The following is a 12,254-nucleotide window of genomic DNA, read 5'->3' as shown; positions in this document are numbered from 1 at the left end:
CAATCTGCACTTCAGCAAGATGCAAATTGCGAACACTGGAACGATGGACAAACGAATGCGTAATGTCTTCATTAGTAGGCTGTCCCCTGCTACCACAGCTGATGATGTGGAAAACCTTCTTGCTGCATTCAAAATGAATGGTAGAGTCATCAAGCTATCCACGAAATATCCCACCTACGCCTCCTTTAAGATCGATGTAGCTGATGCAGATTTTGAAGCACTCTTCAATCCTGAATTCTGGACTGCTGGATCTTGGGCATAAAGGGAAGCGATATAGAAGTAATGGAAAAGACTCCCACCGATGGTACCCTGATTCATAGCAATCCCAGATCTCGTTACCGCAACCAGAACCACAGACACAGAACACCAATATGCCGCTCCTGTGCTCTGCTCGTCAATCCTAGAGACACCCCGTTGAATCGAGTAGTGCCATGTCAGAGACCACCCGTCCGCATCAAAGTACCTAGAGTACCTGCCTGCACCATCTTTTATCAGAATGTGCATAGTCTTAGGAATAAGCTTGACACTATGGAGCAAATTCTGCTCCCCGGATATTTTGACCTGCTCGCCATCACCGAAACCTGGCTCAATGACGATGAAGAATTCCTAGCGGCAGCTGCCCCAGCTGATTATGGGGTCGTATTCACATCTCGGATTGCACGCAAGTGTGGAGGCGTCGCAATATTTTACAATAAATCCGCTTTCAAGCTATTGGATAATAAATCCAGCAACTCCCCCAATTATGAAGCAATTCTCATTACGTTAGGATAAACTTCGTGACGTTTGATGTCTGTGTGGTGTATATACCCACAACGCCTTCCTAGAAAATCATCCTTGAAGTTTCCAATTGGTTAATCAATTAGCTGCATTCCACAGCTTCTCACTTAATTTGTGGCGATTTCAATTTACCTCCTCAGCTATCTAATCTGAAAAAGGATCTTCTGGCACACTTGAGATGTGCTGCTCTACAACGTATTAATGAAGCTCCAACCAGGGGGAATAACCTCTTAGATCTAGTTCTAGCCTCTGTCCCTTGCTCTCTTGATTACATTGCAGAAACGTCATTTGACTCTGATCATGTCCCAATACATGTGACTGCATATCTGCCAGCCCCCAAATTAGAAGCCAGAGGCAACAAAAAAGGTTGACATCACTAGCCCCAACTTACTTAATGTAGATAAGTGCATCAGAGCCGCCTCTCTCATTCCGTGTGTGGCCTTAGAGACTTGTGACCCAGACCTAACTGTAAACATTCTCACAAACTAGATCAACACGGTTGCAAAAAAAAAAAAAAAATCACAATCAGTGATTCAAATCAAAAATCACAATACAAGACTTTGGTGGAATTCTGAACTCAAAGTTTCCAGCTGAAGCAACAGCTCCATCGCACATGGAAACAGTCGCAAAATGCCAATGATCGCATCGTTTGTTCAAGGGCACGGGCTCAATTTAATCGCCTGAAATCTGAGGCAATCAAATTATAAATTAACCGTGAACTGGCTAAAGGAAAAATTCCATACAAGAAAGTGAACCTTCATTTTCCTTTGCAACTTGATCTTGAATTGTGGCTCGATTTCGTCACAAGATTTAACCGTAATCCTATGCCAAACTTAGATATGGCTTTACTAACAGAGCCCACCTAGCAAGAAGTGTTGAACACCATTCAGATCACTAAACAACAGCTGATCGTAGCTATCAATTCTCTACCTGCCTCGTCAACCACAGGTGATGATGGAGTTCCGCAGTTCATGCTCAAATGCATAAGTCCGTACATTGTTCAGCTACTTTTAATTATCTTCAACCAGTTACTCTCGAACCAAATTTTCCCACAGCAGTGGAAAAACATCTCATCAAACCTTTAGCCAAAGTTCAGTCGCCATCGAAACCTAAACACTTCCGACCCATCTCCAACTCCTCCAGCCTACTGAAGCTCCTGGAGAAGACCTTACTCCCCATCCTCACCAAGCAGATCTTGCCCAGTAATCCAGCCCAAATTCACTATTCCCTTCCAAACAGATCAACGATCACAAATCTGCTAGCCACCACGAATACTATCTTGTCAGCATTCAAGAAAAAGCACGAACTAGCTGTTACTTACTTAGACATTGAGGCTGCATTTGATGCCGTCCAAGTAAACCAACTACTCACTTCCCTGGAATGCCACTTCCAGATCACAGGGAACATACTATGCTTTCTCCCTCTCTTCTGCATAAAGAGTTATAAAGCTTCATACAGGATATTGTCTGTGTGCCCTGCTGCCCTTAGAGCCAATCCCGAGCTCTACTCGATTTTAGCACGACTCCATCTCTCGGACAGGTTCTTCCCTCAGCAGATGCTCAATCAAACCCAGGCACTTGACGCCGACCTGAACAAATTCGCTGTTGACCGGACTTACCGGAAAAAAAATATGACTAATAGGACTAATCAGCAGTGACTGATTTATACCTTGCATCTGTTCCTGTCTGATTGAGCTGGTGCTCTTATCTCGATGTTAAGCCAGCTCAATCAGAATTAACTCTCGTAAGGAGTTCTCTCCTTTGTATTAAAATATGTTTTCGTTTATAAAATTTCATTTTTTTGTAAATAATTGTTCGATTTTCCCGGAAGTTTCGGGAGGCTGGAAACCATTGGCTTTATGGCCGTGAAGGGCAATGAAGATTATCTCTCTCTCTCTCTCTCTCTCTCTCTCTCTCTCTCTGTTCTTGCCATGTGTACACCATATTCCAAAACTTTCATTACTTCATATAGCATGAATACAGCATATACACTGGTGTTCAGAGAAAGTGCATCACCCCTTAAAATTGTAATTGTCGTCCGAATAACGTAAGTACATGGCAATATTTCTTATAGATTGCATCAGATAAGATTGACACGCTTAGGTGATGACGTAATTTGCATCAGCTGTTACTTTCAGCTATATAAGCACGCTCTGCAAGAGTCGCAGTCATTCCTTGCTTGTGTCAGGATGGCGAGTTACGTGCATTTGATGCCACGAAGAAAGAGTGCTATTGTTGCTTTACGTGAGGAAGGACGTTCTTCCAGTCATATTGCTTATAGAGTGTCTTGTAATCAGTTGACAGTGAGTAGATTTCTTTCCAAACTCAAGAATACTGGTTCTGCAGATAGAAAAAAAAGGGACTGGACGCGAACGAGTCTCTACGCCAAAACAGGATCGCGTTTTGAAGCGCTTATGCCTTAAAAACCGTAAAACTTCTTCGTCTCAGCTGAAAAGAGAATGGGAAGAACGTACAGGAGTGGTAGCAAGTGCAGTAACAGTCAGAAGACGCCTCTTGAAAAATGGACTTTTAGCCCGTCGTCCTAAGAAGAAGCCCCTCCTCAAACAAAAAATGAAAAAGGCCCGATTAATTTTGTGTAAGGAACATGTCAAAGGGACACCAGAGCAGTAGAAGTCAGTTATCTTCTTGGATGAGAAGAAATTCAACCTGCATGGCTCTGTTGGGAGACAAACGATTCGCCGTAGACGTGGTGAAGAATACCATCCAGACTGTCTGTATGGTGTCTACCGTGAAATTCCCTACCAGCCAAATGATATAGGGGTGCATTTTAGTATCGCTGAGCAGGTCACCTGCAGTTTATACAGTAAAAGGTTCGGTAAATGTCAATGGATACTTGGCTGTATTGGAAGGCAGATTGCTGCCAACCATTAGAGACCATTTCAACATGCCACGGAACTGCATCTTTCAGGACGACTCTGCTCCTTGTCATCGGGCGAAAAGTGCAAGTAGGCACTTCTGTAGTTACTTTAGCTTCATTTCTGCGTTAGAGGTTCGGTAGTGATGTGTGTACATTTGGTACAGTTGTAAAAAGGTCTATTACAACTGTTAGCTGGCCAGGATACAGCCCGAACCTGAATCCTGTAGAGAATTGTTGGCATCGTGTGGAATCTGCAGTGGCCAGAAAGAAACCAAATCCCTTTCGTGAACTTCAGGAAGCCATACTTCGTGTTTGGAACCACGAACTGTCAGTTGATTATCTTCAGAAATTGATCTTGTCAATGCCTCGACGGTGTACTGCTGTCATCAGGGCCAGAGGCGGTTCAACTAAATATTAGTTTGCACCTGGTGAACTTTTCATTTTGTTTTCCATTTAAAATGAAGCAAATTGAGGGCTTCTGATAACATTTCAGCCATAATTGTCGTGTTTACCAAAACTGTTGTATAAAGGCTGCAAATGCTCATTTTGGAATATTTTGAGAGCACCTGTCAAATAATACTTAGCTTTGCCTTAACTGTTAATATATACCTTTTGTTTATATTTCTACTTGTGATGCTAGTTAATAATATAACATTCAACCACTACTCATCTCAGTTGTCCGAATTATTCGCTATGCGATTTCTTTCGCTTGTGGTACTTGTGTATATGTCCGTTCCAATATTCCCTGTCAGAGACCTAGTACTTTGGAATCTCCTCTTTTCGATCTTCTCTGGCTTAAAATCTCCCTACCACATTCTGTAAAATTCATCTGTTGTCTCTATCTCTATCGTTCTCCCAACTAAACTAATCACTTGGAAATCTTTGACTTTCTCTCTTTGAAACTTTGCTTTCTCCGGTCCAACTTTTCTAACAGTGAAACAATTTTCCGTAGTGATTTTAATGTTCACAATTCCAGACCCTTGTGGGTTGCACAGTTGGTAGAATCTCTGTCCTCCTCACACCGGGTAGAAACGGCCTGAGTTCGGGTTTCTTCGACGATGGGAGAAAATATTATGGGCCTTTTTCACAACGTGCTCAGTTAATCGGTCTCAGACGAAGGGAGCATGGTTTTTTTTCCCAGAAATTGGGGATTTTTCGTCCAGCAAACAGAAAACCGACATCACAACACATGCAATTTACAGACAGTACTCACATGGTTTGGTTGCTGATGCTCCTAAAACCCAACAATAACATCAGAACTCCAGCTGGCTTCCATTTTCTAGTCACATAGATCCAGCTGGTCGAGATGCTGAGGCTTTTTCAATTACTGATGAACTTCGCGCAGATTGTTCATTTTCCTACCAGAATACCGGATAATCCTAACCATGCAGCCAACACGCTTCATTTTCTCACAAACAGCCTTTCTAAGTACACCACTGTCGAGGTGAATGGTTCTCTATGCACCTCAGATCACAACTTAGTGATGGTCTCTTCTCCAGAGTAGCCTTTCTCTCGTGGCCATTCTCGACCTCTTGTTGTTTTCCATTAGAAGAATATAAAATGGGATGTCTGCGAGATTTATTTTCTTCTTTTCCTTGATCGGATTACTGTTACAGATTTTCTGATGTCAACGTTTGCTCAGATTGTGTCAGTGAAATTGTTCTTGTAAGGATGAAATCCTTTATTCTACACTCCGCCTTAAAATCTCGTCTTATATCTAAACCTTGGTTTTCCAATAAATGTGCAAAGACTTTTCAAGATAAGAATGTTACAATTGACTTGTATCCAAATCTCCAGCTTCAATTTCTGCCTTCACCATATCTTGCAACAATTGTAAAGCAGTTATTTGTCAGTCCAAACTCGATTTCGAACAGGCTAAGCGTAGAAAACTTGCTTCTTGTCCAAATGGTAGTTGAGAATTCTAGTCTTTCCAAAAACTATTCGCCGCAACTTGTGCCTATCTCTATTCCCACCTCTTTGGCTCTATTGCCACTTCAGCCACTGACTTTCTGGTATCTTACTTTTCTTCTAACTTGTGTTTCAATGATTTTGAAAAACAACCTCCTTCCACTTCCACTACACTTCATTCAATGCCTGCTGTAGTCTTCCGTCAAAAGGATGTCAGAAGGATTTTAAACAGTCTTGATGCTAAGAACGCTCCAGATCTTGGTGGTATTTCTCCACACGTTGTCAAAACCCGTGCTACTGTAATTACTCCTGCTCTGTGCCGCTTTTTCATTCCAAAGGTGTTTTCCCCCATCCTATCCAATTATCGTCGAATTGTACTTACTTCTACTCTTTCTAAAGTAATGGAGAAACTAATTAACCTTCCATCTGATCAACAATCGCCAGTATGGATTCCGTCAGTGTCGATCGACTTGCGATATTCTGACTTATGTTACCCATTTATGGACAAATTCAATGGAAACGTTTGGTGAAACTCAAGCAAAACCAACTCACAGAACCAACTTTTCATCTTCCTCGTTTATTCATTCAACTGCCGTTTTCTGGAACAACCTTCCTTCATACGTATTTCCTGAAAATTACAATCTGCAGAAGTTCAAGTCCAATGTCAACAAATATCTTCTCTCGTCTTCTCAACCTCCAACCCAAGCACGGTACTAAGTACTACAGGTTCTAATACCTCTCGTGTTTGGGGTTTCCATAAAAAAACCCAAAAAAACTTGTAATGGCAGCATGTTATCGGATGTTTAGACATTACGTGGACATATATTTCTTATATTATATTATATTCATATTAGATTATGAGAAATGTATATTATTCATTTATTTATCTATTTTTAGAAACAGCTGGTATCAGGGATCATTGTTCCGAACATTCAGACTGTGGCGACATCAATGTCTTTTCTTGTGATTTGGAGACACACCAGTGCTACTGCAACGACATGTACTCCGTGCTGACGATAGAAGGATGCTTATCCGGTAAGTAATGAAATAAGTTTGAAATAGGTCACGAAACTGCATGAGAAAATTCGTAAATTTTCAAATATTTTTATTTATTTATTCCTTCATTCGTTCGTGTAGCTTTTCTAAAGAGCAGTTCACTACTAAGTGCTTTTACAAGGAAGGGATAGAGAAGATTCTTCCCCATATGGAGTAAACAATAATGGATATCGATTCCATGGAGCGTTGAGACTACTTTAGAAGGAACAGGCGGAATTATGGCTGTCAGTTCAGAAGATCAATGCCCGTGGAAATATCTGTAAAAAAGCCAAATAACAGAAGCCGAATGTCTGAGTGATAGAGAGGTGGAAAATGCTTGTAAGGGAAAGGTCATCGATTAACCTGACTGCCTTCTTTTGGAGAGTTTGGGGGTACCACCCCAGATGCGGAAACAGGCCACTGACAGCCTGGTTCAGGAATAATTGGTGCTTCATTAGATGACAGGTTGTTTCTAATGACAACACACAGCTATCTGTTGAAAGTAATGTAATTGCAGGGCAGGATTGTCCTGCTTTGAGAATTAAGACCATTGCATTATCCATGAAGTGTAAATTCTGCTCATGAAGGATTTACAAAAAAAGAAAAGAAAATGAAAGGACAAGGTAGTCATTACTCGTAAATGTTCACAGATGTAAATGAGAGTTCATTTGTTTGTACTTATACTTTGATGTTTATGCTAAGAATACCCAAATAAAAATATACCTCTGTAAAATCTGGCTCGTCTCCATCCCTGAGTTGGCGCACTATAGCCTTAGATGCTGATGCGCCATAAAAATCCTAATAACCAACCAACCAACCATCCCTGAGGGTGCCGAATTTAAAAGTTATTGTACATGATGTCAAAGTTATTCCTTCTATCCATTTCTCTGCTGATCTCTCAGATTAGTCAAACGTGATCTTCCCTTAAAAAAAGCACCAATTTCCTCAATTCAATTCCTGTTCAGATGATCCTGCATTACTTCCTTACCACGGATTCCATAATCTTCCCTACACGAAAAGTCAAGCGTACAGGTCTACGGTTTCGTATTTCATCTTTTGAAAATAGAATATTTGCACACACCTTTGCATAGGAATCTCGCCTAAATTCCAGGATGCTCTCAACCACCAGTGCCGCTAGAGAAACAACGCTATGGACGACGCAGCGTTGTTTCTCTAGCGGCACTGGTGGTTGCCCACACACCCGCTTTTGTTTCTCTGTGAAGCATACAGAACTCTGCAAAGGCCAGAAATGTGTGCAATGTGTGGTTTTTGTCAGTGTGGTATAGGGTTGCGTTGTAATGGCCGTTTAGCCGCGGGGTCTCTGATGGAATTCGATGTTGCTCATCACATCTCGTGGAGATAAACAGCAGCGAGAGATAGAAGCTCTTGCTGACATAGTGGCATAGTGTAAGGTTCCACCCAGTGGCTTCCCAAAACTGCATCATCAGTACTTTTGTATAGCATACAGAACTCTGCAAATGCCAGAAATATGTGTAACGTGTTGTATGCGTGTAATATTGTGTCGGGGTCTGTAAATTCTAGCTAACATAAAGGCCCCACCAATGGTTCCCACAATTGCTGCGCCATCGATACTCTTGTGTGTAAAACAGAAACCTGTAAAAGCCAGAAGTGTGTGTACTGTGTTTTTTATGTAGAGGGGTGTTGTGTTCTGATGTTCTTCTGGCTCTCTAATTGGCACTATGACCAGTTATAATAAACTGGTCAACAGTTCCCTAACCTTTTTGCTTCTTTCTTCAATGTAATTGAATGATTTCGTACAGTCTGAAGAAAAAGTATGGGAAAACGCGGACGACATTTTAATTATTCCTTGTTTGAAAATAGGTTTTACTGAAAGTTATGTAACACATTGTGTGACTAATCAAAGTAATTTTTTGTCCAGTGTTTTCGCGTTATCGCATCATTGAAAGTGTTTTTCAGAATTACTGTCACCCAATATTCATCTATCTTGCACATTAGGACGCTTTGTGTTTGTTTTGTTAAAAAAGGTAGCCTATTAGGAATGCTTAGAATCAGTTAATGTTAGAATGAATGGAATTTTTGAAACATTCCAGATGTTTGCAGACGTCTGGTGATCAAGCGTATGTAGAAGGAATTATTCGTGCGTAAATCATCACGATTAGTCACGGAAGGCCCAAGGAAGATGGAAAATGTTAAGTAGTCAGAACGAAAACGATTAAATCTTAATTTGATGAACTCTATTCCATACATAATGAGTCAATAATGAATCAGCAAAACCATATAATTGCAATTTTTTTCTTAAGAACCTTTGATAAACAGAATGAAAAGCAAATGTGCGTAAACATCAACTAGTTCCCCCCCCCCGTCCAATTCCATTGTTGGAGGGGGGCGGAGTATGGTAATGGTAATTTCCAGAGGGAACTAGATGAATGGTCACGGATCCACCTGGGAGGAAACCGTAAGAAACAGGTTGGAAGTGCAAAATAGTATCTAATATTTTTGTTAAGCTGTTTAAAGTTAAAATAGGAATATGTCGATAGAGTTTTTTGGATAGGAATAATTGAAGCGATCCTATAATGTGATGGATAAACATAATATATAAGGATTTCTTAATATATAATGCAATAATTCAATTAAAGGATGTACACCGTTTCCAAAAAATAAGGAGTATTCTGAATGGTTAATGTAGTTAAATTACTGGTTGACTGATGGTCGACATTATAATGTCGTTCTTGTCTAAAGAGTTATATTGCAAAAATAAATGGCAAATAAAACGGAGATATGTTGAGAATTAGCCCATGTTGATTGAATCCTAATTTGTATATAGTCATTAGGATTTTTGTTTTTGAATAACATTCACATGCCTGTAGAACATACACGCGATTTTTGTTTTTAGTTTAAATTATTAATTAGAAAGGCAAAGGCAGACGGATGTAAATCTGCAAATTTAACCTTTTCTCTCATAAGAGAACATTTTGGGTTAGATTCACGATTCTTTAAATGTTTGTAGTTTTATGAAGCCTTTTTTGTTTGTTTCTTTAAGTGCTAAACCATGTGGGAAACTTGTTATCAAGGAGGACGGTAGGCAGTACATAATCTGTTATTTTTATAAGTATCGTTGATTGCTTACTTACCATGTACAGTATATCCTGATTGGTGCGGTTCCGATCATATTCCTTGAGTTTGAAGATAAACGGAAGTGATAGTTCGAACTCCCTCCAACAGATGGTGGTACAGAGATTGCCCAGTGGGCCAACAGGTTGCAAGTATCAACAAGTTACGTTTGCATCGTTAAACGTTCACGATTTTGCAATGGAGCAACGAACGAATATTAAATTTTGCTTTAAATGGGAAAATCTGCAACAGAAATGTATGAAACGTTAAAAACTGCTTTGGTGATAAAACGTTAAGTTGCACCAGTGTATTTCAATGGTATGAGCGGTTCGAAGACGGAAGTGAAGATGTTAGCGATGATTCAAGAAGTGGGCGTCCGTCAACCTCTCCAAATGAGGTCAAAATCTTCATGTAGATTTGACGAATTGACCCTTAGATAAAGTGCTCAGAATGATAGCTGATGAGTTGGATATAAATAAGGAGTCAATTCGTCAAATCTACATGAAGATTTAGGGAAAAGGAAAGTCTGGGGGAAAATTTATGCTGCACAGCCTCACAGATGAGCAGAAGGAATGAAGTCCGAAGACTACATTCAAACTTGTCAAGACAATCTTAATTTCTTCGATTGCATTGTCACTTGAGTTGAATGTTGGTGTATCAGTACGACATAGAGAAGAAACATCAGAGCATGCAGTGGACTTCAAAATCATCACCAAGGCCCAAAACGTTATTCGATTAGAGAAGTCCAGGATCAAAACGATGGTGAGCACATTTTGCGACAAACATTATGCAATTCACAAGGAAATTTACCTGAAGTGTACGGCAAGGTCCCCCCTCCCCTCGCTCATTCCGCACTTCTAGTGAAGACATTTCTGCCGAAACATGGCATTGCACAGATCATTCACATTGCTGCTCCGATCTAGCACCAGCGGACTTCTTCCTCTTTTCCAACGTTAAAACTGTCCTCAAAAGGAAAGAGATTTCAGAATGTTGAGAACTTAAAGAAAAACGTAACCGCTGAACTGAACATCATCTCTTCGGACGCCTTCTCTGATTCTTTTCAGAAATTTTTAGAACGGTGTAATAAATGCATTCGGTCAGGTGGTGATTACTCTGAATAAAAATAAAACCGTTTTTGAGCTCCTTCTTTGTTTTCTTTTTATTGCACCAGACCCGGAACTTTTTTTCCTACACCTCACATCTTCCCAATTTGTTTGTCTACTAGAATTATTTAATCCTGTTCAATCAGACCTGTAAAAATTAAAGTCGAAAAACTGTGCTCCATAGAAGCTTCCTCTGCTAATATTTTAAAAGTAATTGCCTTATGATCCGAATTAATAAACCGAAAACTTCGACATTCAGACAATTACTTGAAAAATTCTCATTAAGAATTATTCCTAGTTAATCCTTGATAATCCAGTCATTATTAGTATCAGTAGTGGAAAACAAGGGAAAACGCGTGCCATCTCTAATAGGTTACTTAGTTCTTGAATTTATTCAAAGGAAGAACTAAGTACCTACTTGGCGAAGCCAAATTTGCGCATATCTACCCAGCAACATTCCTCAATTTCAATTTATTCACCCTCATATGTGTAATCTGAGCAAAAGAAAGAATGCCATCACCATTGAGTAAGCTCAATGGTGATGGCAAGTGCCTAGTTTCTACGTGTTGCAGTATACAGAACAGAAGCCTTTCCTCGTAAGAGTACCCTTCTGTTTCTCTCACTAATCTCGTTGCTTTTCTTGGCGCTCCTTCCAAAAGATACACGTACTTCCTAAAATGCGGCTTCCAAACCTGTGCGCAGTACTCAAGATGCGACCTAGCCATAGCATTGTACAACGAGAAAGGGCCTCGTGGGTAGCACACTTGACCTTTTTACCTTACACGTGGCCGAATTTATCGATCAAGTTTGACGGTTTGTCAGGCAAGGGTAGCAAGATTTTTCCGCCCCAGAAACTAGGGTTTTTTGTCCAACAAACAGAAAATGGACTACAGAACACACGCAATTCACAGACTATATACACGGAGCAATATGGCCTTGGTCGCTGAGGCTTTTACAACAGCAATAAGAAAAACAGCTCGTTATCCGTGCTGGCAAAGTTCTTGAGTATCATTGAAAACACCCCATAAGCTTGGCGCCCTTAAGAGAACACCCTTAAGGTTTTCACCTGTAGCTTCTCATAGGAGTGACCTGAATATGGGAAAAGCATACCAAAGGAACCTCGTGAGATACAGAAATAATGAAGGAAACAACAAGGGAAACAAAACGGTACAGAGGGACTTTATTCAAAAATGGCAACATAGCTCCGGCTGCCATGATACAGATGCATCACTGCCAAAGATGGAACAAAGGGAAGAGGTAGTCCTCAGTAGGAGATATCGCCACCCCTAACGTCGATGCAGGCTTTGCACCGCCTGTCCATTCTTTGCCCCGCCTGTCCATACAATGTTGTTGATAAGTTCTTGCGGTAACATCGTCCATTCCTCTGTCAGCGCCATCTTCAGCTGCTGAACATTTTCTGGTGGGTCTGGATGTGCTGCTAGGCGTCTTCCCAGAGCGTCC

At 40.6% G+C, this 12,254-nt stretch overlaps 1 protein-coding gene across 1 annotated transcript in view; it reads left to right on the top strand.

The window, feature by feature from the left end:
- LOC150081119 (uncharacterized) overlaps positions 1-12,254 on the top strand; it is a 154,636-nt gene that overhangs the window by 38,885 nt on the left and 103,497 nt on the right. The window contains exon 2 of the mRNA XM_090381219.1: positions 6,460-6,597. Within this exon, the coding sequence (XP_090237345.1) occupies positions 6,460-6,597 (138 nt within the window). The remainder of the gene's footprint in view (positions 1-6,459; positions 6,598-12,254) is intronic.

Source organism: Mastigoproctus giganteus, chromosome 9 (genome assembly GCF_048544385.1).
Source record: "Mastigoproctus giganteus isolate SK-2022 chromosome 9, ASM4854438v1, whole genome shotgun sequence".
Classification (NCBI taxonomy): domain Eukaryota; kingdom Metazoa; phylum Arthropoda; class Arachnida; order Uropygi; family Thelyphonidae; genus Mastigoproctus; species Mastigoproctus giganteus.
Note: the sequence above shows the minus strand (reverse complement) of the source record. Positions and strands in the feature narration are given on the sequence as shown.